General features: G+C 40.7%; 1 protein-coding gene across 1 annotated transcript in view; it reads left to right on the top strand.

Annotated features, from left to right (window-relative positions):
• Positions 1-26957, top strand: part of ZFPM2 (zinc finger protein, FOG family member 2) — a 610873-nt gene that overhangs the window by 109366 nt on the left and 474550 nt on the right. The window contains exon 2 of the mRNA XM_085605110.1: positions 22086-22244. Coding sequence (XP_085461236.1) covers positions 22086-22244 — 159 coding nt within the window. The remainder of the gene's footprint in view (positions 1-22085; positions 22245-26957) is intronic.

Genomic DNA, 26957 nt, shown 5'->3' with positions numbered 1-26957 from the left:
ATACTTGCCCTATGCACACCAGGCATACAGAATCAAAGGCCTGGTCTATGTTCTGGAAGTCTAAGGCATATTGATCTTGTTCCAATCAGGTAGCGGAAGAAGGTGTGCCAGTCACCCCAAATTACAGAGTGTGTTACTGCGTGGATTGAACCCCGACTGGTCCAGGTGGACTGGTTTCAGGAAATATTGAAGCAGGCGCGCTGCCAGAACATGGCTGACTATTTTTTATCCACATTTAACATGAATAGGGGATGATAGGACACCGTGACCAGTGGGTCCTTCCCCTGTTTTGGCACCACTACGACAAGGGTCTCCCACATGGAGTCAGGAAGCACCCCTGCTCTAGGGCCTCCAGATAGACCGGTAGTAGCCTGCTAGCCAGAGTCTCAGGAAATGCCTTATACAGTTCTGCAGGTACACCGTCTGCAGCTGCCTTATGGGAGTCTATAGACAGGAGTATTTCCTGTTTCGTCAGGGGGTTCTCAAGGTCCAACCGTTCCTCTCCCTCCAATAGTCCTGTTGCACCGCGATGAGAAGTATGCACCGCCTGGAGATGCTCCGCGAATGTCTCGTTTATGGCCTCATGTGTGTATGCCTCTCAGTCTATCCAGTCCAAATAGCCAGTGTGTGTTGTGTGTACCTCTCCTGCTTAATCATCCTGGCGAGCATACATCCTGCCCTGTCTACCTCCATATGTAAACGGGGCCTGTGGGTGAGTCACACATATTTCTCATCTACTCGATAAGGAGAAGGCCTGTCTCCTAACTTTGCCCCACTTGTGGTGCCCCTCCTAATCATGTGGGAGTGCTCATTCCAAGACTGCCCATTTTTCATCAGGTCTCTCTCTTATGTTTGTTGGATACCTGTGGTAGCAGCAGTACCCACCCTTCTGAGCACCACCATCATTGCATCCCATTCCACCGCCCTACTCTGGGTTCTCTCCCAGTTATGTTTAAATTAGTCCATCAGAGAGTCAGCAATCACCCCCTTATAGAACAGGTCCATTAGGGCCTCTGCTTTCCTCCAGCACTGCAGCACCCGGGATATGGGTTTAGCCAAAGAGTAGGTCAGCAGCAGAGTCAAATGATTGGACCGATACGTAGCCAAGTGTGCAGTTTCGGTCACTCTCAGCGTCACGTCTGCCTGTGCCAGGAAATAATCTAATCTGCTGTACATGTCAGCCGCCGGTGTAAAACAGGAATATATGTGTGTCCGTGGGTGCTCCACCCACCAAATATCCAGCAACCCCAACCCTGCCATCATCTGTTTGAGGGCTTCGGTCATATTCGGCTTTATGCCCTGTCATGGGGGTAAATCTGTTTATTCCTCCATCTAGGACAAATGTTGAAGTCACCGGCCATTACAATCTCAGTAGGCATATACCCCTGCGTTGCCGTTACCACTTCCGCAGAGTATTCGCACCACCCGCATTGGGTGCACAAACATTAATGAGGCAGATTTCATGAGCTTTCCAAGGTGCCATGTAGTATGGCCCTTCTGGGTCCACACACAGTTGCAGCTTCCTAAGCGGGGTCTCGAGGGCTAGCCATATAAAAGCCCTTCATGCAAATCCAGAATAAGGGATGGCAAATACCTGCCCCTTCATTTTTTTCCGCAGGCTAGCAATCCAATATCCCCACAAGTGTGTTTCTTGAGATCGAAACACACCCCCATAGCATTTGTTTACATCAAATTAGTAGCCTACGTTGGTACCCTCAGCATCAGCAGCGGTTGCTCTGGAGGCACAGAGATCCCCACCCAGGATGCAGGGTTCTCTAAATGTGCAGAGGTCATTGGTCTAAACTGGATGGCATAAGTGTTTTGTTTTCAGCAGTACATTTCTGAAGGCAGATGTCTGCGGAGTGTGCCTTTATTTTAAACTCAGTAGTAGAGTACCCCATTCCCACAGTTTTAATTTGTCTCAGCTACATCATGATCTACATTCAAAGAGATTTGGATGTCCGTGTTGATTAGAAAGGTCACAGAGCATGTGCAGATAACTACATATAGGCTGGTTTAATAAACCAGTGCAGTGTGCATGCAGTATGCTAATCACTTCCCCATACAGTCAGAATCAGACGTCTGTGGGCCAAAATCATCAGTTCACATGGCACCTTTCCTGTTCTATATACTGGCTTGTTTAAAAATCTGTCCTGTCAATCAATATTGTTCAAATCAATTCACGTGGCAACAATGAATAGGAAGAGCTTTTCAGATTTTTTGTTTCGTCTGTTTGTATGTGTGTACATATTTGTGTGTATATGTGTGGTTTTATATCTGCCCGTCCTTCTGTACGCGTCAGTGTATATTTACCTATGTGTGTATATATAGGAGGGATGCACAGGTACGCACGTGTTTCCAAGTGTATGTATGTGGGGTATTGTTGTGTGAGTCTGCGCGTCTGGACCAAAACCACTTAATCATCATCCTGAAAGAATTTATCAAACCAAAACCTTCCCTTTAAAATGTAAAAGAGATTTCAATATATTGTGACCATTCCTAACTAAATCTTTAGTTCAAATTCAACCCATCATTAAAATTCTCTAATATCTTTTTCCACATTAGCATTTCAAAACTCACTTTAAAAATTCAGAGGGTTCGTTTTAATAAACTTAAAAGATTCAGGTAATTTCCTTCAACTTTCTTGATTGAAGGAAGACAGTGGGCGCAGATATAAAAAAAGATGTATTGCTACGAGCGAAACCTGAAATCAATTATATATAAGAAATAACATAACACATGGAAAGAAATTAATCAAAAGGAAAAAATTCTGCTCTATAATTCTCGAGTCTACTACCTGCAGGCAAGAGACGCAAATGAAAAAAAAAATCAACATTCTTCTTGAAGATAAGGAAAAATTAATAAAAATGTTTCCTTCCTTCAAGATTCCCTGATGCAATGGTGTTAAGAAGTAAGAGGCCTCAGAAATAACTTGTCCATATAAAATGGCTTTTTTGAGGCGACATAAATGTGACTGTGTGCGTGCTGTTAAGGTCAATTACATGAGATTGGTGGGGACCCGGAGCATGCACACAGCCAGCTCCCGAATGTGCTCTCAGCAGTATCCCTGCAGGAACTCAATCAACTGGTAAAACTTAATATGGCGTAAGGATACCTCTGCTGCTTATGCTTGTCGGCAAATAGGGTCCGATCGTAATTTTTAAATCTAAGGAGTGTTATGGTTGACAAACCAGTGCTTAGTGTATGCTGTGGTTGCAGATGGTGGGCTTTAGCGCTTACTTTGTAGGACTTCGACTTGTTTTTCGTCCTCAGAGTTTGACCAAGAGCATTTGAGTCTAATACGGAAAGGAACAAGAATGTCGTAAAACAGTCACAAAGAGAGAAAGCAGCAATTAAAAGGAATCTGCAAGCCTGAAATAAAGAGACAGGAAGTGTGTAGGTGATGTAAGAAAGAGAGTGAGGTGGAATCAAGATAACGCATCCTTGGTCTGTGGCAACTCTGGCTTCCAGAAAGGTTGTATGTCAGGGCATCATTGACAACAATATCTCTTGACATCATTATTGTGTCTTAAGTATTGTTTACAAAAGAATGCCCCATGGGTGTAGATTTCTACTATTAATCACCCCGGGATGTTATTTCTGTAAACGATATTAAAGATATTTTTGTCGGACAATATTTTGACCATCAAATTCTTGTACCCTACCCAAACAATATAAAACATGTTTTTATAGAGCACCTACTAGTGCACTCATGCGTTACCAAGCGCTCTAATTATGGGTTTTTTCCATTACCCAATTCAATAGTACTAAACTTATTGAACTTGGAAGGATGGGGATTAATTCATTCTCTTCAGGACGCAAACTAAAGACCTGAAGATCACTGCATGTTTCAGCGGCCAGCGTGTAACTGGTGGGAAACATACTGCCTGGAAAGAAATGTGTTTTTGAAGATCTTTATCAATTGTTACTTACCTGTGTGGCTTGTGACTATAAAAATCTCCATTTGAGTTAAGATAAAATATCTGTTAATCACAAAAAACTTTTGGGCTGTTCAGTTCACGATTGAGGGTCCCTCCTACATCTCTGAGCATCTCTGAGAAACGGTGGGAAAGACCTACTTCAAGTTTTTTTCATGCAAGCTGGAGTACATTTGTACCACTGGAATGTGGTACAGCAATGTCAAAGGTATGAGTAAAACTTCATAGAAGACTTGCTTTACAGTGAAAGATATTAAAGTCATTTTCGGAGCTAAATTTGTAGGGATATTTTGACGTGATCAATTTCATTGTACTGAAATTCTTCAAACATATTTCAATAAAAATCCAGCAAGTTCTGGTTGACTATGCAAAGGAAAAAAAGCTGCATAAACCAAGTCTGATGAAATGAATCGAATGACATTTAATTACAACACAATTTGAGCTAAGGAGAAACTGGAAACTAAAGCCTCGTAGCCAACCTTAGCTAAGGAGCATACCAACAGGTGGTAACTATTACCGATTCTGTAATTAACAGTGGGCTGTCTGTCTTCTTGGCCCGCCAGCAATGTCTTACCTTTTGGAACTACAATGCAAATGGAGGAAGGGATGAAACCACCAAGAGTAATGGAAGCCTTGTGCTGATTATACATCAGCACAAGGCATGTGTTATGAGGGTGCAGTGGCAGTGGGTGGACTCCTAGGGACACCCGGAAGCCTGGAGATGTCCATGGATACCCTGCCTTTAGCTGGCAAAGAGTCTGAAATATTTATATCTCACAAGTGGGGGCGATATTTTGTTTTCTGCAGATATTCTTAGGTGTTAGTTCAGCTGGTAGGGAGTCACCAGGTTCTGAAACGTCAGAGGGTAAATATGTGTGATGAGCCTTTGGGAAATAACTTCACATTTGTAATGTAATCCATTGTTTCAAAGTAAATGAAGAGACCTGGCAGCATGTGGGATATAATCTGCATGCTTCAGAACAAACTGAAGGGCACGGTCTGGCTCCTGTTGAAGAGATGTTATAATAGATCTTAATATTTCCTTTGCTGTCATTATTTCCTGAAATGACTGAATATATGATAAGGGAACCCCTTGAGGCAGCAATAGTAACTGCAAGATTCCACAGAGGGAACACAGGTTTTAGAAAACATTTGTGGTGCTGTTCAGCTGAGGGATTAGTACAGTCTAAGATAGCTCCCAGTAGACCCAAGCATGGTGTAGGCTGGTGATCCCTGAAGCTCTACTCCTACCAACCTTTTAGAAACATTTATAGAAAACTTCAGCTTCCTTGAGTGTGACCCAGGCATAGCAAAGGCACGAGGGAAGCAGAGAGAAGCCAATGAGGCATGGTGGCCGCCAAAGAGACGAGCAGACCCTCCAGCAAAGTAGTGGTTGAGGTGCAAAAGTACCTGCATGGACCAGCTGAACCCCCTGTTGCTACAGACATGTAGGCAGAATGAGCCTCATGAGAGAGGCCAGGTTATAAGGAAGTGAGCAGACCGACAGTCAGTAAAAGGGCAAGGACTGGTGACCACAGATGCTCTGGGACATGATTCAGCACTGCAGTGGGCAGAACATGGTGACCAGCGCCATTTTGTGGTGAGCATACCATGGCCTCCTAAACCCCAGAGGGCTGCAGAGGTGCAATTAGAAAGAGGCCCCATGGGCAAACTTAATGGAAATGTGGCACAGATAATAGCAGTGGACTAGAGAATGGGAGGATGAATGGGGTTCACCAGACACAATCACCCATGTAGTCAAGCCATCACTGAAAACCCGGCACAAAGGGGATTTTCAGAAACAAATCCTGTCAAGGAAAGGTTGCAGCAAGGGGCTGGCTGACGTACAAAGGTAAATAGTGCTGCAACACATGACAAGAGTCTGACTCATGGTAGTTTGTTTGCCAGCTGGTTTGTTGGACTTGAACTTCTGACAAACTTGTGCTGACTGCAAATTAGGGACAAATGGTAAGTTCTGTCATTAGGATAAAGAGGCCTAGGAAAGAAGCATGAAGAGTACAGTTGACCATATAGCCTACACAAAGGAGTGCCCGGTAGGAACACAAGGCAGTATGTAGAAAGAGATTGGTCAACAGTGAAGCACAACCATAGCAGGGAGGCACGTGGCCTGGAGAAGGCCAGCGCAAGGCCCCAGACATACAAAGCAGACAGGGAATTCTGAGGAGAAGACACCCTGTTAGGACACAATGCCAGGACTATAGGTGGAACAGACCCCACAGTCGAGGACATGTGGGCCCATTTAGAACATAGGCATCTGACCTCGAGGCCATAAGTGACTCCCAAGAGGAAGAGTAGTGGTGTCCTAAACACCCGAACATCACACAAGAATAACTGGACTGGTGTCTGAGAGAGATACAATAGGAGGTCAGATTAATCGAAACAGACCTCAGGGTCCCTCTGTTACAGCTCTGAGATGAAGTTAAAAGATTGACCGTGGGGAAGAATTAAAAATCTGGAGCACGTGATGGGTGACAGGTGAGAGGAACTAGCTCAAATGTGGGTCAGACGACAGACACAGAGGGGGAAGATAAGTGAGTATAGCAAACAGGAACACCTTAAATTCACTGCAGTATTAACAACATCATGATTAGAGGTGTTCCAAAAGAGACAGAAAAAGAAAAGTCCAAGTATTTGGAGACCTGCTCTACTACATTTGCAGCCTCCTGGATCCACTAGCAATCAGACCAGTCCACACAAACAGATTGAGTGAGGAAGGTACTTGTGGAAACTTGCCACCATCTTTGCAAGTGCATCCAGAGAAATCCTGAATACATAGGAAGAGGAAGAAGTGAAGAGACGCAATGATCACCTCTCCAGTGCATAGATATACATCTCATCTGGCAGACAGTTCAGCATGGAAGGAATGCTGTAAGACCCGGCAAGAGCACAATGGAAGAGGTGAATGAAGAGTTACTACAACAGCTGAAGAAATCCAAAGCCACTAAGGTGGATCTTCAGGAAGCAGGGAGCTGCGATGACCCAGATAAACATAGAGGGGGTCCATTGATCTGATGATGGTTTAGCCAGAGTGATGGGGAGCCACCATCTAAGGGCAATGAAAGTCTAAATGGCCGGGAGGGAGTGAGGTGGGGTATTTTGGGTAAAGTAGTTGTTGCTAGCTATTTTTCTTCTACCACACAATCATTATGTTCTAATTTCCATCTTTGACAAGATGGGAGATAGGTCCTCCCAGTCTTACCATATGGCCATCTGTAGTGCTGTAATCAGATATAGGGGCTGGGCTCAGTTGTCCAAAGCTTTAATCAGGCTGGGGCGGGGAATTCTAGCAGGCACAAGTGGATTTGGGGGTTCACCTCAGCAGGACTTTTGCATGTTTATCTGTCAACTTTACATTCAAGTTAATTCTTCTTGGCTAAACCTCCCAAGTAAAATGCAACAACTGTAGAGTTATATTATGTGCTGTATATTAGGAGGTTCAACCCAGATATCATCGTCTTACAGGAACACATCTTTGCAACGGGACCAATTCGGTATGAGCTCAAACTATATCCCACTCAATTCTAGGGCTCTGCTGATTTGAAGACAGCAAGAGATGCAATCCTGTGCAACAAACATATAAGCTGAGAGGGACGTACGACTAACAAAGGCAAATGGGGTGCTATAACAAAGCTCAATGCATGTTCCACAGCAGGTACAGTTTTTGTTAACCTCTACACCCCAGACACAGCATAGGAATGCTTCTAACTTAGATGTGGTCAGCTCATTCAAAAGAAATCATTTATTCCCTTGAAGAGAACGCTCTTTTTATGTGTGGAGACTCTGCACTCACAAGGATACTACTCATAAACACTTTTAGGAATAGAAAACAATCGTAAACTTTCACAAAAGTATAAGTTTACCTTTGTCTATCTGGCCCTTAGATTCTTCAGCAATGGCCAATTATCCTATGTTTGAGCGGCAGAAAAAAAGTCATCCTGTTCTAGTCCTGTATAAATGGACACAAATGTAGGTTTACACAACATGACGTCCTAGTAATGAGCTTTCAAGTCTTGTAGGATTTAGAGTGCAGATGATCTAAGGCACCTCAGCCACTTTAATAACATACAACTCACAGATTGAGGGATGGCAGGGGTCTACTCCAGTGATGGTTAGAGGCTCTAGGGTAATGGTAGCTGCAATATTGAAACAGATAAAGTCTTTTTTGAGTTCACTGCTGAAACGTGTTTTCCACAAGGATATTGGGTTAGCTTGGGTATGACCATAGTCATGGGAGGCAGTCCATTTTATCTACAAAAGGATTTTTGTTTGTACTACCAATTTCAGATATAAATGCTTGAAAGTAGTCTGTTTTTTATCTGAGTACAACATGCATGTTTTACAGTCCCATAATGATGGAGGTTTCCATGTGGTCCGCTGGGTGATTTAACATGCTCTTACCTACCACTTTAAGTGGTGAAGCTCTCCTGAAAACAGAACAGTGAATTTGTAATTTAGCCTTGCATTGCTCCGAGGTCAAGGATGATAGCTCCTTTCTTATTTACCAAGACAAGAATTGATGAAGAGAAGCTGTCATGGGAGAGAACCCTAAGAGAATTTGGAGCAGCAAGTATTGTGTTCTGGACCACAATGTGGGTGGTTTGTTTGTAGTTGAGTCCTTCTTGTAGATGAGCTGTTTTTAAATAGAGAAACCGCTGAGGTGTGATTAGTCAACACTATTTTGCAATGTGAAGTTTATGATCTCAGACAAGATGAGAACAAGACTTGAAAGGAATCATGTTTGGGATTAGACAATCCTAACTGAGGCTCAAGTTTATTATGAGTGTACATGTACAAAATGCGTTAGGAAACGTGGAACTTGAATGCTGGTTTGTTGATGTTTATGAGTGCACCTACCAGAATTTCACAGACGGCAATGGGAAAGAGACACTTTTATATTTAATTATGGAGCTGAAGAATGAGTTTCTTCAGAGGAAATTATTTCCTCCCTGTAGAGACACATACAGATTTCAAATATACATTTTAACTTTTGTATCATTATTATTTTTCATGCAGAATTTACCAATTTTTCCAAAGTTTGAGCGTGGACATTATACACGTTGACCTAGATTTCCTTGAGTACTGCTGACATAATTTATGAATTAAATGAAAATCAGAAATTTCATGTTCCTACAGGAAAACAATTTGATTTTCACCGTAAGGCCATTCTGAATCAAACCAATACAGTTTACATCAGATGTTCACATTAATAAGTCTAGAAAACGTTGGTGCATTACTTACAATGAAAGCAGTAAATAAAACTGAGTATTTATGACACAAATCGAAAGCCATGGTGAGATAAACCTTATATGCACTAATATACTTCTCAGACAATAGATTATATTATGAACAAGATAAAGGTTCACTCTACCTCAAACACACAAAACCATGAGCAAACATTCAGGTTTTTTTTTGGTAAGAGTTCCTACAGCATGCTCAATTTAAAAATGTATTTATTTCCCCTGCCATTGCATACACCATATTCCTCATCGCAGAGTGCAAGATGGACAGAAGCGGGAAAAAAAACTCAATAGCATAAAAGGTAGGCTTTAAATAAGTTGCAAATGTATTTTTTAATCAAGTGCTACTTAAATTAATTATGGATAGCCAGCGTTTCATTAAAGATAGAGTTTTATAATTTTTCCTCAAGCTTCGAACTTGTGTAATGAGCGCCTGCTTGATATCCACTTTGAAGATGGATTTTGTCTTTTAAGACAGGAATCTGCATTCATCTCCAGAGCCATGCATGGAATTTATTAAAATGTCAATTCATCACAGGTAAAATGGTGTGATTGTAAAAAGCACTTGATCAGGTTGGCAGAGGCTGTAATGCGAAAAACCTCTCGAGACATTATACTTGGAACTCTAAGCCTTACACGGGGGAAATAATTGATTCTGTGAATTGACTGAAACATAGGACCTGATTCGCAAAGCTTTTTGTCTGGTTGCAAATGAAACTGTGCCAATGAAAACATGCACACGATGTGCCTGATTTCAAAAAATAAAAAATGACTGGATATATTATTTTGTTTGCATAAGTTACTCTATATGCACAATAATTTACACAAGATCCAAACTGCAACTGGGTAGTAAAAGATGAATGATGAAGGAGTTGCAATACAGAATCAACTAATTTATCTGTGACCAAGAGTATGTCGTGCAAATGGGGGTTCACACACAAAGATGGCGGTCTTAGGGTGGATTTTGCTGAAACTCAAATAAGGAGAAAATGCATTGTTCTTTTTTACACAAAGAGCAATCTGCAGCCTTTCCATTCTGGGTAAATCAGAAATGTCACTCTTTTAAGAGGAAAGATATAACTTTTTTCTTTCAACGATTCTTCAGAGTATAATATTTTCTCGACTGTGTCTATGCCTTTTTGTAAGTGCATGGTTGAATGAAACGTTTTCGCTCCATGCTTCGGTCTTGGGAATATTTTTCCATCATCGAAACAGGAGCATTTTAGAAGTAGTTGCAGGTGCATTTGATGTCTGTCGTATTTTGTACAGGAAAGTTGATTGCTTTATTAAGCAACCCTGATGAATTTTGCACAAGAGAGAAGAAAGTTATAACATGCCGTGCATTGATGCAGATGTTGTGTACCGAAAGACGTTTGTTGCATTTCCTAGGATGCTTCAGAGAATATGCTTAATTAATAATTTAAAATTAAAATCTGCTTGTGGCTACTTTGTAGTCGATTCAGAATTCACCAGACAGCAAACAAAGAGACCAATTCACAAAGGTAAATATACACATATATATTTACTCACGCACATAGTTGCTACTACACTTATTTGTAAGTCTACACTTTCTGCTTCACACCAATTCTGAGATTTACATCTAAATCTATGCTTAAATGTCTCTCCCCTGGTGCAGCCTCCAACAACAGGATTTACTACTACTAACCATGGTAGAGCTCTGCCTATCGGAAAGTACAGAAAAAGTTACATTTACTAATCTTTAAAAAATATATATGTTTTAATGCAAGAATAAAATAAATATTAAGAGTTCTTATTACCCAAACTAATACAATGAAAGGGTACAGAACACTGATTCTTTAAATTAAAGGTGTATTAATTAATTAATTCAAATACATTTATTTTATTTGCAATTCCTATTCATAAAGCATACTTCAAAAGCATTCCCACCCAGAGTAATATTTGTATTTATTGTATTAATATGTCTTAAATGTTGTTAAAAATTATGTGTTGAGTTAATGTAAATTATTTTTATCTTTTAACAAAGTTTAAAGGTTTAATTACATATTAAAATATGTTTACTCATATATTGTTCAAAAATTAATAATTATTTATATTTTAACACTGGAAAAAATATGCATACATATTTTAAATACAGGAATACCTTTATTTACTTAACATTAATTCCTGTGGGGTGTTATTTCAAGTCCTGTTTGCAAGATGTTCTAAAGAGTGTGTTGCAGTACCTGTGAGCGGCTATGTGAGCTACTTGACGTACTGCAAGGCTGGGCTGGTGTATATTTGCTTTTTTTTAAACACCTTTAAGACAGTAGTAACTTTAGAAGTGTAGTTTGTGAATAGCAATGGGCTTACTCTTTGTTGGATGGGTGTTTGTGGTTCTACCTAAATCACTCCTTTCATTTCCCAAAATGTCCTATTTTTTAGCAACTCCCTCTTGTCATTTGCACATTTACTATTAAAACTTAGGAGTGTTTGTGTGACGATCTCTGCCACCATGGGAGAGATCTTGGCATGGAAACGATAGGGGAGGCAGAGGTTTCCATCCATAGAAATTGCATTTTCTAGTATGATTCTTACTACTGTAGAACTACTTAAAGCACTAGTTTATGAATAAACCCTTCTTTGTTCATTATACTTTTTAGTGCATGCTGCCTAAACAGACATCTGTAAATGTAATGTTCCCAATAATAGATCTATGCATGCAATATATGAAGTGAACGGTACTATGAGAGGCTAAGCAATAAATGACGGCTTCTTTGTGTTAGGATCTAGTATACACAAATCCGAATTTCAGCAACTCACAAACAGAAGTGAGCCAAATGCCCTCTATGATTCAGGCGTAACAAGATGTTTGCTTGGTCCATACCGTATATGGCATACACAATTCTTAACAGTTAAGAGATAAAGAACGTTCTAAAGAGAATTAAACAATTGTAAAATGTATTAATAGGAAACATCAAGAAGGGGGTAAAGATGGATATGATGTTCTGGATAGATTCACCAGTCTCATCTTTTCAAATGTGTCTTAGATGCAGGACTGGGTATTACAATGATATTTATTGGAATAAGAAATCAATTGTTTTTTCTTTACTAATAATACAGTTGTGCTCCCTAATATGTGGCTTTAGCTAACTTGTCAGACTAGTGCACGCATTACTTTGTCATTTTCTTTTCTTGTTGTGGCACCCCTGGTGGAACGCCCTCTTGCTGCACTACGGACCACAAGGACTACATTGATAAAGATAAGACCACAGAGAGTTTAAAGACGAGTTCATCTATCCCACGGTGAACATCCCTGCTAGGAGGAGACTGCACATAACCTCTTGCACAACAACTCCAGGAAACCTATATCGGGTGGACAAGTTACCATTCAACACTCATACAGGGCTTGGCCTGGACATCTCCTGTGACATTCTGTTGTGGCAGAGTCTTATCTTGAACTGACCCCTGACAACACTCCTTTATACCAAGCATAAAAGACAACACATCAGTGCTTCAGTGAATTTTTGGTGGAGTTCAGGGTTTCTCACTTATCAGTTCCCTGAGTAATTGTGTGCCTCCATACTAGTATTGCTATTCTTTATCTATAATATATACTCTCTGTGGATACTGGGCTCCAGTGTCATGTCTTTTCCTTACATTATGCTGTTAGCAGTCTCGACCCCTTGACCCTTATGGCTTGCTCATCCCCCTTCCCTTTGTGGTGAAGGGTGTAATCTGAGTTAGGCTGCCCAAATAGAATGGAGAAGATGTTCCAGAATACTGGGGATGCTGGTGTTTGGGTAGCATTGTGAAAGTGTAATGTGACCAACTGGATTTCCATTCTCCTTATGTTATGGTTGGTAAAGCGTAGTATTATAAAAACAAGATAAATAGATACCAAAGATATGTACATTTTACAATACATTGGTGATTTGTAAAACCCTATACTGTGCATAATAATCTACAAAATAGCAGATACCCTGGCATACTCTTAGTCCACCCTACGTACTCCACTTACTTTTCCATAATTCTCAAACAAACTTAAGTAAAGGTGGTGGAAATGTGCAAAAGTACATTTTTATCCGAGAATTATTTTCATGGCATCCAAAATATTGTGCTTATGGAGATACTTACTTGTAAAATATTTGGGTTTAATAATTTCTTTCTCATTCTGGTAATTGGCATATCTAGACGTGATTTTCTAGGGTGGGGAAGGTCCTGCAAAAGGTATGTGATTACTCACAAATGTACCACCCACTGACTGGATTACTGATGATAGTGACATCCAGGTAAATACCTGCCCGTTCCCCTGACTGTAGCAGGAGAAACCCTGAAACATACCAGAGACCTGGCAGAGCAAATTATGACTGCCAGCTAACCATAATTATATTTTGCACACCTATCTCTCACACCTTCTCCTTCATCACACTGCAAGGCGCTCACAAAAGACACCAAATGCTTCCCTCACATGATCACAACAAATAATGTACACCACCAATCGCACACTCCCTTATGATGTAGCATGATACTAGTTTGAACTGCACTCTACAATGGGTTATGAAAAGCTGTATAAAGTGGTCAAGACATACATACAATATATGATTATGGGCATTCGCTGATTTTTTTATGGGCATCATTCCAGGAATACCTGCTGTTCAGAAGGTGATAAAAGATTTACACCAATAAACACCTACCTGATAAATGCAATGTGCAGGCAAAAATGTCAACTAATCTTTAGCTTATGAATTAGCATTATCTAGTGCCCACCCACAGATCCAGTTTTTCACACATAAGTTTCTATTTTGTGCACAAGGTAGTTGCTTTGCCTCAGTTTAGTTTGGTGCACTGAAAAGTCTCATAGAATGAACACCCTTATTTTAGTATGTTGCATTTAGTTTACTATTATGTTTTAAGTTTGCTAGCATATGTTTTTTTTACCAACATTAAGGGTCAATCACCTGTGTCTCATCATTTGTTTAATCGCTTTCCACTCTTTTGACATATAGAGATCCAGAGTCCCCTCATATACAGAAAATTATACCACACACATTTTTTAAAAGTTACATTTTTCAAGCAGACATGTATAAAACACTGTCTTATCTTTTCATACCTGAAGTTAAGAAGAACAGAGCTAACAATCAAATATTTTGGCTGCACCCATCAGATTCTGAAATACTTTTTCTCCTTCTCAGCAGCAAGCTACGTGGCTGATTATTTGTCTCAAGGAATTGAAAACATTTATTTCAACAACATTTCTTGGCAGGAATATTTTACTTTCAAATGCTCAGACATTTTACTGCTCATAATTAATTTATTGATGTCTGTTTGATAGTCATATGGTCAACATTGCTGTGATTCTTTCGTTGTTCCAGTATGTCTTTCAATGAATGTGTTTATTGTGATTATCATTGTGTGGATTTCATCCTGAGATAGAACAAAGAATTTGTGTTAGTGACTATTGTTTGGATTAAAGAAACATTTTCCTTAACTCCTACTATTGAGTTTTATTCATAACTTTTTGGGGTTTATCACTTTATTTTCCTTGTGTATATGGTTTTTGGGCTATACTTCAAGATGGGAAATTCTTTCATATTTACAAGCTTTCACTAAATGACTATTTTAATGACATGCATTGGAAATTGTGGCCTTATTTTTGGAATTATATTGTAATTATATTGTAATAATATAGAAATTGTTATAGGACTACCTCTAATGGTACTTTAGCCACAGCTTTGCTGTGCAGTATGACAATCCTCATAGACACAATTTATTTGCTCTGTGAAGCACCGCGCTATAACACGAGTACGATTTTAGCCTAACCTCACCTCCATGCTTTTTTATATAATGCCAAATAACCTTCCCGGTCCATCAGAGTACTGTGCAGTGCAGCTAGCTATACAATGCATGTGACGGGTGTGAAAATGATTAACATCATAAACACCAAGCATGACGGGGAAATTAAGCTAATATGTAATTTTTGTTATAGCATAGCGGCTTCCTATGTATGTATGTACATATACACACACATACAGAAACATACATATATGCTACAACACAAATACAATTGGACCTTAACCTCCCTTTCATGCTTGGTGTATATGATGTCAAATCTTTTTCACCAGCATTTTCTGGAGTGCTGTAATCTTACTTGAAGGAGTGAAAGGATAGATATATATATGTATATACATATACATATACTCATATATAGGTATATATGTACACATATACATATGCATACATATATATCTTTTTCACTGAAAAAGACAAAGGTTACAAGGGCGTTATAGTTATGCTCTGATTTCAAACATACAAGTCCTGTAAAATTCAGCAGCTATAGCAACCTGAGCTATCTATAACTTATGAACCCTCAATGCACTGCTTAAAACCCACCTTCCTAGATAGGATGAGTATGATACACTTGTCCGATAACCTGTGCGCACCCCTTGATAGCTTGGCACAGAGCAGTCGGGCCTATCCTCAGGGTCAAAGTGTAAAGTATAGGCACAACACCACCCTCACACCACACTACGTACACTACGAAAATATGCCACACCATATGTATAAAGCACTGGTCTTTGTATCTCACACACACACTGAAATCAACACAACATACACATTGGCTATATACTTTCCAGTTATGTGCACTCCTACAACTCTCAACAGAATGACATGAACATATATGCACTATTCATAGATATGTATAATACACGACATTCACAATATCACATACCCCAAGCAGTTGCAATGCTCAAGAAGTCACAGGTTTGGACTACGTCTAGTGAACCAGCTCCTCAGTCACTCAAATGGCACCAGCCAAAGATACATGTTGTCCCTGCTGGTGACACTTTGATTAGATTACTGGGACCACCTAATGTGGAAGGAGACAGTTACAGGGATTCATCCATCCAGATTAGGTCTTCAGGCACCCAGCAGCACCTTCACAAGTACGGTATCACTAACGCCCCCATGGGGAAAAGACTGTGACAGTGGAAGCTGGTGCACTTCCAATTGGCGGTGCAATTTGCAGTTGCTCCAGGCAGGCAGCCGTGGATGCCCACAAGGCCCTACAAGACTCTTTGATTCCATTCACGACATTCTCCACAACAAAGTATCTTGTGGCATGGGTCCGGGGAGAGGGATCAAGCGGCCTTGGATGGAGGCCCTGATGTCAGGCACTGTTGTTCTCCCGGTCTGGAGGTTGGAGACAGACTAGGCTTTCAGCTCAGGTCCCACAGACTTGGAAAACAACCCCCATCGCCGCTCAGACACAAGACACTACAGAGTGCAAGCTAGCAAAGGTTTCTGGTTGCAAGCACGGGTCCCTCAGACTCAGCAAACTTCCCCCGCATTTCTCGAACTACTCAGGTTTTGACACCCCAGGTGGGCCAATGATCTTTACAGGTACACTCCTCTGCACAGTGTGTTTACAGCATACATCAGGACAGTCCTTCTCCCAACTGACAATCACTCCACTCATTTCACAGCACCCTGCATGGTCCTTATGATCCTGAGGAAATGGGGACATCCTTTCTGTCTCAGAGATCTCATGGACAGGAGGCCAGCCAACTGGCCCTTCGCGAGTGCTGAGACACACGGGGCCATGACAGTTGGCAATTAGCTGCAGGCCAGCAACTTCCGGGCAAAATCAACCAAGTGATCGTCTTCTTTCCCGAACACAGCAAGCCCAAGGCCACCACAAGCCTGCTGATAATCCAGTAAGAGTAGTTCCCCTTGGTGATGTCCCAGCATCAAACCAGCGTAGTATATTTCCAATCCCAAAAGTCTCACTAACTCCTGAAGGTAGAGCCCCAGTAGCTATACCCACAATGGCCTTTGAAGATGAGAGCAGTTCATAAGGTCACCTTTGAAATGCACGGGCCATCTCGGAATTTTGTCCTATCTGCCATCCTACCCTGGGGGCTTGATCAATATCTTTAGTGGGGCCAAGACCCTACCCTTGGAATGTAGGAGCTAATTCCACCCCCAGGTATCTGTATCATGAAGGCCCCTCAGAGTCAGAGGTCTGCAGTTTTCCTTGAGTCCCTGGTTTATGGCCTTCTATCAAGAATGCACATATGTAGCTGTCCCCCCAGCACCCATATGTGGATTGGAGACAGTCTGACAGGCTTACAGAGCCACGAGCACAGAAATGACCTCTTTCCCAAAGTAATATCGAATCCACTCGAACCACCGGAGAGGATTGGCCATTACTAAGTCATCGATATTAAACACTATACTGCCACTCTTCTGCACATAGGAAAGAAGCTCAATAGTGTTACCACGGATCCCTCATGTCAATCCCATGCATGAAGCAGGCCGTACCATAGCGAGCACACCATCCGGTGCCATTCGCTACCAGTGCATGTAGCGTTCCCATGCACCTGCTCGACGTCCTCCGACACCACACCCTGCCCCAGGGACTACTCTAATGTAGCAAGAGACATGCAGAACCTTGGCAAGTAGCTTTTAAAATGCCAAGCCAAGTAACAGTAACCTGTACACAAAGGCCCGCCGTGACAAACCTGTGGCTCATTTGAAGAGATGCCTCCATGGGTGGCACAGCCACTGCTGCAGGCCGACAGAGGTGCATTTGAGTTCCATGTCCTAGGTATATGTCTTATGCCAAGACAAGGGACTTACAGCAAACTCAAATCAGCCAATTATGTACACACCAATCACCAGGATGAATATGATAAGCACTGTTCTTGGGTACTGAATAACAGTGTCAAAGCACTCAAAGTCCTATGCCAGAAAAACAAGGTCCAAACAGGAGATCAGAAGCCACAAAGGTCAGGGGAGACCATGACAAAAGATGCCAGGTCTAACATCACTGATGACATCACTGATGACATCTCAAATGACATCACTGATTACATCATCCAGTGAGTGTAAGTGTTTCGTAAAGTTTCTGAGACTTAAAGATATATACTAAACTACTGCATAAGTTACATTACCATTCTTTTTGTGCTACTAATGAGTGACGCTGTTTCTAATATATGTAATTTGAGTGGCTGTGTGACTGTATCAGTGTGAGAATGGGTGTGTGAATGGCTGTATAGGTGAATAGGTTGATGTGTGAGTATCTGTATGGGTGAGTGAGTGGCTGTATTGGTGAGTGAGTTGGTGTGTGAATGGCTATATGCCTGAGTAAGTGGGTGTGTAAGTGGGTGTATAAGTGGGTGAGTGGGTGTGTGACTGGCTGCATCAGTGACTAAGTGGCTGTGTAAGTGGCTCTATGGATGAGTGAGTGTGTGTGTGTGTATGGGCAGTTGTATGGGTGTGTGAGTGGTTGTATGAGAGGCTGTATGGGGGTGAGTGACTGTGTGAATGGTTCTGTAGATGATTTCATCAGTGATGTCATTTGAGATGTCATCAGCGATGTCATTATTGATGTCACTGACCATGTCATGAGTGAAGTAATATGTGTCATCGTCAGCAGTACATTGTGGGGTTGTAGGTTATTGATAGCTCAGGTAACAATAACTGCTGAATTTCACTTGTTTTGTACATGTGAAATCTGAGCCTAACAGAGCATCCATGTAACCTTTGTTTTTTTTGCAGTGAATTTCTGAGGTTTGTTTAATACTATTCTCTAACAATAACATCCCTGTAACCTATGTTTTTTCAGTGAGTTTTTATGGTTTTATAATGTATTTCCTAACTATGGGCCAGATGTATCAACATTGAATTTTGCAAGTCCATACTAGCAAATTTTACTGATTCACTATTATGGAATTGCAAAATGCAATGTATCTAGGTTTCGCAAAATAAATTGCGATTCTTACATATTCCTTAATAGCAAATTGCAAATTGCAATTCACTATTGAGGAATGCCTTCCCATTCATTCCTATGGGCCTTAAGGCCCTTAGGAATGAATGGGAAGACATTCACAATTTATGATAAACAAATTGGTAATCTCAAATTGCGAATGCAATTACAAGGGTGATAGGGGGCCAAAAGGCCACCCCGATGCACCCCCTAAGGGCATGTGTGTGCACCACATTGCACGTCAAAAAATGCAGACATTTGCATTTTTCTAAGAATTTGCAAATTACCACCAACTTGAAGATGGTGGTAATTTGCAATTCCTTAAAGCAAGATCACAATTTTTACCTGCTTCCCGCATAGCATTCAGGGAATCGCAAATTGTGATTCCCTAAATGCATTCGCAAAATAGGTAATCTCAAAAATTGCAATTCCCTATTTTGTGAATGCCTTTTTGGGTGATGCATACCAAAAGGCTTTTTACCGTTCGCAAACGGGCCGATTTTGTGAATCGGTCCGTTTGCGACCAGTAAAAGGCTTGATACATCTGTAGCCTTTGGGATTTTTTAGTGAATTTCAAAGTTTTTTTTAATTGTATTTCCTATCTAACCTTTAATTGTGGGTGTATGTGTGGCTGTATGGGGGTGTGAATGGGTATATAAGTGGCTGTATTGGTCTGTGAGTGAGTGTATAAGTGGTTTTGTTGGTGTGTGAGTGGTTGTATGAGTCAGTGAGAGTGTGTGTGTGTGGTTGTATGGGTTTGTTATTCAGTGTTTGAGTGGTTTTGTGTGTGTGTGAGTGGGTGTGTGAGTGGCTGTGTGGGTCAATGACTGGGTGTGTGAGTGGCTGTATGGATCCCTGAATGGGTGTGTAAGTGTCTGTATTGGTGTATGAGTAGGTGTCTGAGTAGTTTTAAGGGTGTGTGAGTGTATTTGTGAGTCAGTGAGTGGGTGTGTGAGTGGCTGTATGGCTCTGTGAGTGGGTGTATGAATAGCTGCATGGGTGTATGAGTAGTTTTGTGAGTGGGTGTGAGAGTGTGTATATGGGTAATTCAGTGGGTGTGTGAGTGGCTATATGGGTCTATAAGTGGGTGTGTAAGTGGCTGTATGAGTCTGTGAGTGGGTGTGTGAATAGCTTTGTGGATATGTGAGTGGGTGGGGGGGTGACTTTGAATGTGTGAGTATGGCATCAGAGTGGGTGTGAGAGAATGCCTGGGTGTGTGAGTGGGTGTGAGAGTATCTATATGGGTGTGGAGTGTCTCTAGGTGCCACAGTGGGTGTACATGCATCTCTCTGAGCGTGTGACTGGGTGTGAGAGTGTCTGTTTGAGTGTCACAGTGGGTGTGAGAGTGTCTGTATGATCTGTCAGAGTGGGCGTGTGAGTGTACATATATCTTTTTTTTATTGTGGCGAGATTCATTGATCCGTCATGGATTTACACGAAGGGCCATGCTGAGCCTAATGATGGCTCTGCGGATCTCACGAGTGACCCAAAAACATTTTCAGTCATATTACTGCCTGTTAAATTTGTTCCCTCCTCATTTATTTCATACACAAGGGGTCAGGAAAGCTCTCAACTGAACCCTTCAATTAATATGCCAGCAACTTGTACCAGGGACCATTTCCCGAAAAATAAAATGGTAGTTTTCTGTCAAGGCACGGACAGCCAATAAGGACCCTGCTTTGAGGATGGCGCTGCGGATTCTACCCTGGCGGATCATTAGAGAATCCGCGTCCCTAGATATACAAATTTGTTTTTCAATTAATATTTACACCAATTACAAAAGGCAAGCTTTCTGGACCAAGTGCTAGCTTTCAGCCATATTTGGTCTAATTCCATTGAGTAGTTCAGACTGTAGTCATGTGCAAAATCCGTATGGGTAATTGCATGGGGAAAATTCATTTTAGTACCCCACTTTTTCTTGGCCCCACTTAATGGATCACCCTGAAGATTTCAACACAGCAGCTGAACTGAGTGTCATATAAATTTTGAAAAATTCATGAAGATTCTTCATACGGCACCAAATTTATTGGCAAATGCTTTTCCAATGGAAACTAGGTCCTCCACATAAATATCTAATGGCGACTGCCAGTAAGTGAAATATATACAGATATTCACTGAGTAGCTGTGTTGGTTAAGGAATGGCTATGTGAGTGACTGTATTGGTGAGTGATTGGGTGTGTAAGTGGCTGTATGGGTGAGTGAGTGACTGTGTGAGTGGCTGTTTTCGGCTTTGCCACCTTGATGATGATGCTGGCCACAAAATTGTGTTAGCTTAAATACATGAAGTGAAGTACTGTCAACATAGAAAACACACTGCCCCAAGATACAAACATGAACGCAATCTTATAATATCACTTTAAACTCTTCATAGCATTGCTATCAATCAAAATTATAATACAGCTACAGAATTCTCAATTGGAAATAAACATTTTCCCAATTCATTAATTTGCCATGTATACATAATTCGATGGTGACTGACAAAGTTCTTAATTCATGACTAGCAAGGAATTTACCAGTTCATACCACGCTAAGGGCTACTGCTAAAAGCAAGTATTGCTTATATCCTATAAAACCCCCTCAGTGAGCTCAAGTACTGATTCTTAAAATATAGAAATATTTGCCTTTCTATCGAGCCATCAAAGATAAATATTGCCAGGGCTGCTGCTAGCAGAAATCTTTCCTCACTCCGCACAATTTGACTCCGGTGGGCTCATCTATGAAATTCATACCCTTATGCCTTCCATCAACAAATGAATCAAATGAAAACGTTCCACTCTTAGTCCACAAATAAGCCAGTTTGATTCTTAAGTCTGAAATCCTAGACACCTAGGCAGTGTTTATGAAAAACATATTTTAAAAACATTTTTACAAAAAAAACATACAGCAGCATTAAAATTAACTAGAACAGTAGCAGTTCACAAAGGAACATAAATTTCCTCTTCAATATTGAGTCCCCGAGGTTCCTCGAAATCCATTTCCAAAATATAGCATGACTCTAGATTTCTTAACTCTGTTTTACTGTCTCCTCCTCTGGTCTGTCTCAGTACATTGTCAATTACACTTTACATGCATATGTACGTACTGAAAATGTTGACAAGCAAATATTATGTTTCCTTTTCACCCCACAGTTTGATGTAATCTTGGTTCTTCTCTCTTAAGGGCCACTTGAGGACAGCATAGAGGATGAAGAAGAAGACTGCCTATCTGAGGACATTGATATGGTCCCTAAAGATGAATTTCCTTCAGAGGACAATTTCTCAACAGACTTTGAACCAGAGAACATTAGCTGTGAGGACGTGGACTACTTGTGCAATAAAGGTAATGAATTTAGTTGGTGCATACATCTTGCTGTTTCTACCCCAAATTCACATGCATACGAAATTTTTAAACGCTTTGTGAAGTTGAATTGACATTGGAATCATTATAATGCAATGGCTCATAAAGTTGTTGAATGCAGTTCCTAATTTCCTTTTTAGGTCTGCCCTTGAAATAGCTTTATTTGTGGTGGCAAACAACAGCATACAGCACGAAGCCTGCATGCAAAATACATTTTTTTTAAACATGGCAGGCTTGCAAAGGACAGACGAATTGGTTTTGCTTTTACTTACTGATTGACCTATAAAAATCAAATGATGTGCAAATTTGATCAACTTATCACAATTCTCATATTTTTGTTGGGCATAACTCGCGTATTTATATGCTTTGTGTGGAAATTCTCCCTAGGCTAATTTAAACTTATATATTATTACATTTATTTTGTTTGATCAAAGGACAAGTCATGAAACAAAGACAATGTTGTTCCTATTGAACATGTGTATCCTTATACACCATACAAAATCCTGACACAACTATAAAATGAGAATCAATCTTGCTTTGTAACTTTACGTTTGTGTTGGGCTGTTCTTTTCATCAGTAAGCTATTTCTCAATCTGATTCCTAGTGAAGCCAGCCTCCCCCTTCCTTTCTAAGCTGCAGCATTTCTTTTTCCCTGATTCTTGTAGTAAATCATCTAGCTAGATCCACCAGCTTAATTCTGTGATAAGTCCTGTACAGTCTTCCATATAGGCAATTATTTTAGGCATTGTGGTAAACAGATATTCCCAGTAAGCGGAAGTTTTGGGCATTAATATACATTGTGTCCCAAGACCCACCTGGAAGGCCACATCTAGTTTTGCTACTGCACTTAAGCCATCTAATTGTATGCAATCATTCTGGTGTGTAAAGTAAATTACACATACAGAGATATTGCATGTGTTTTCATATTTGTTTGACTGAATAACTTACAAACAGTTGTGCTCAGCTGTTTCTATTGAGATGGCACGACATTAACCCTGGATTCTTTTCTCATACCTATTATATATGATCTGTCTCTATCTAATCAATTTAGCTTAAAATATGCTGTTTGTAAGACCTCAGGACCCCACTAAAGAAGGTGCTGTTCTGACACAGTGTAGATTATATTTATTGTACCCCTCACAGAGCATCCAAAATGCTGTACTAGTCAGACTGTAGCGTGCACACTCAGTATACAACTTGCAGTTCCATCAGGCACTAATCTGGCAATACACCTACTGAGAGGCATATTTCATTACCTAAGAATTGGTACATCCACTCCCAGGAAACCCCCCATGCTCGATTAGAAAGAGTAATCTCAGAATACACCGCTGCAGAGCCAGACCAGCAATTCCGTCAGCAGTGCCAAGCTCCATAACTATTAACTCTAGCAAGATATCAAAAGGAGTTTTGGGGTTCTATGGAGAGGAGGATGTCCATGCCTGCATTTCTGACTAGGGTGTCATTTTGCCCCTTCCCCCTCACAATCCCACTCCTATGTTTTGTAAAATATCCATTACTCCCTCTTCATCATATAATCTATATGCACTTTAAGGGCCTGTTACTCCTACACATGTTCTGTCACCAGAAATCAGGGGTCCTCCTTTTTTACGCAAATGCAAATACATGAATGCTGCTGGTGGAGGATCAGGTTATGGAATAACTTCAACATATTCATGAGTGTAGAAGGGCTCGGTGACACTTTTTAATCATAGACGTTTCTCTGAAAACAAAAGACTGCAGACGTTCATTAATTTCTTTGTTGTGGTCTCGGTGTGTGGTAGTATAAAGAATGGTAAAGTTGAGCAGAAGTTGAATTGGGCATTTGCATAAATGTGCTTGAAATTATATCCATCTTTCAGAACTTTATCAATTTTAGGGTCAGCTTGACTACTTTTTCCAGAAGTAGATGTGATTTACTGTGTTCTGAAGTAAGTCAGAAGCAAGTCACACCTTTTCACAGTAAACTGGAATTCACCTTGGTGCTGTTACCTTGGATAATTGTAATAGATATTACATTGCTTAAAACAACTTTTACAATGAGATATTGTAGACCAGTGGTTCCCAACCTGTAGTTCAGGGACACCAGAGGACCCACAAAGCCTACTCAGGTGTTCAACTATGGCTTAGGAAATTAAATAATATTAACATATTAATAAAGTGTATTTAAATAAAGAAGCACATGTAAAATTGAAAATGTTAAAACGTTCTGTAAATATGAGGGGATTTGAAACTGTAGGCTAAATATTTAGTTGGTATCTTCAGATTTCTTCGTGGAATAGTGCAAGTGCATCAAACAGAATATAGTATTGATGATGAGTTGCCTTAATTGAATTTAGAAATGTTCCAACTTTCCCATTAAAATTAAAATTTTGATTTATTTTTTATATTTGTTTGTCAAATAAAATATTTCATCATTTGTGTACTGTTTTGTTGCTCAAATTATCAAAATTTCTTAGGCCGGGATCCCCGGACTCCAATCATTATTCAGCGTGGGTCCCTGAATTGCAGTAATGATTAAGTGGTGGTCCACAGAAGTCAAAAGGTTAAGAAAGAGTTTTGCAGGCCATACTAATTCTATTTTTACCCCCTGAGTCACCTCAGAATAGATACTTGTATGTACTTCCAACAGTTTTTAGGTTGAGCCTAGCGTTGCAGCGCATGCGCTACTCGCATTGCGATGCATGTAGTATTCAGTATAGCGAGGAAGCTTCGTGGAAGCTCCGCCCACTCTCCACCCATCTTTTTCATTGGTTTAGGTCGTAAATGCTGGCCTCCTCATGACAGCCATGTCATCATGAGTATCCTTCCATGGCTACTGGCCCCTTTACTCGAAACACTATTTTCTTCTCGTGCCCCCCTCCTGCAGTCTGTGACTTCTCAACCCCCCAACACCCCACCGCACTCCCATTCGTGCCTTCTTGCATGCCCGCACTCCCGTTTCTAATGCAATAGGTCTCGCGTAAATGCGAGTCCTATGGCATTGCAAATGCTTGCTTTTTTTAAATGGATGACAGACTACCAAGCGTCCCTATTGTGTTGCCGTGTCTGCCAAAAATGAGTTTTTCGAACATCTTCGTGTACTAAATTTTGCAGTTCTTTGGGATATTTATCCTCGTGAATAGTCCTACTTGTTTGTGTCTCCCTCAATGATTAAACTATCATCTTGGTGATAATTATATGCACCATTAAGTTTGTTTGTTAAAGTTGCCGTGTAAAGGAAATACATTGTTTTTATATTTATATTCCTGTCGCATAGTATCGTTGAAAAAAAAACCTGATCCGAGAAACTCTTTTTTTCCGTCAAAAGACTGAGTTGTCATCAAATGTACACGCGTAATGTCCAGTACTAGATGGTTGCCTTTTTATATTGTCCTGTCATCTCAATCCTTCCGCCACGTTTATGTCCAACCGGCCCTTCAATTGCAGTAGACACGTAATGACCTCTTCTGTCCTCAGCGTATGTAACCACAACGGCTCTTTTTATAACAGAGACAACAGTAAAGGAACATAACCAAATAAACACGTCAACAGTTTTTATGTTTAGAGCTACTTTAAAATAGTTTCACTAACGAAATGAAAACGCCTAATCAGTTTATGCCATATATTGACTGATTAAAAATACATGTATACAAATGTCTGTTCATCAGACAGTGAGTGAACATTTTCACATTCCTGTTTTCATTTGTGAAAAGAAACTTTTTGAGGTATTGCCCTCCTCAATGTTTTTTGCTTAGATGTAAAACACAAACTAAGCGAGTAATTAGATGTGAATGAAGAATTAGCCTTGGTGTGGACAAATATGTCTGCTATCTTTGCAATATCACAGTTCCAGTGGATAACAGATCATATCACTTCAAGTCCATAGAAGTGTACGTTGTCGACGGAAAATAAACGATTGTCTTAAAAAACAAATTGCGAATTATAGTTTGTCACAAGGGAAAAAACGTAACCAGCAGCCAGGGGTATTCTGATGATCTGCAATCTTCCTGGGATTTGTGCTGGACTTGTGTACCTCATACAGAGGAATCAAGCCCCCGCCTCCCTCCCCAGGGTCAGCAGCAGCCCTGACACAGCTTTTACTGTCCTTCGTTTTTAAATACCAGAAGAGGAGGGGAAGGAGAAGGAAGAAGACCCCTGCAAGGCCCTTAACATCTCTCCCAGGGCGACAGTGGTGAGTGCAAGTGTGCCACGAGCAGCCACTAACAGAGTTGTAAGGGATGCCACAAGTGGGGGCAGCCATTGGGTACTGAGATCTAGGGTCCTGTAGCTCACCGTTCTGCACCCTGTTTATTTCAACAGCCATGTATTTGATTCACTGCACCACATGTATATGTATTTGTCTTCACTTTCGACTAAGTGCGTGGATTTGGATGTTTCAGTGTGTGCATTCGATGTATTTGTAATATAGCATGTGCATTTTGTGTGTCCCTATCTCTATCCTGTGTGTGTAACCAGCGTGTCTTGGACTCCCATGTGCATGTACCCTCAGTGTTACTGTCTTACATTGAATGTGTTAGTTTTCTAACTACGTTTATATGTGTGTTTGTTTTCATCCTTTGTTTATATGATGTGAACACTGTGCACTCAGTATATGTGCCACGTGCGTGTCACTGTCACAACCTTGTGTGTGGCACTGACAGCGCCTTGCGTGTGTCATTATAACAGCTATGTGTGTCACCAGTTCTCCAGTCATGG

This window comes from Triturus cristatus, chromosome 5_1 (assembly GCF_964204655.1).
Source record: "Triturus cristatus chromosome 5_1, aTriCri1.1, whole genome shotgun sequence".
Taxonomy (NCBI): Eukaryota; Metazoa; Chordata; class Amphibia; order Caudata; family Salamandridae; genus Triturus; species Triturus cristatus.
The sequence above is the reverse complement of the archived record's forward strand: the minus strand, read 5'-3'. Positions and strand labels throughout refer to the sequence as shown.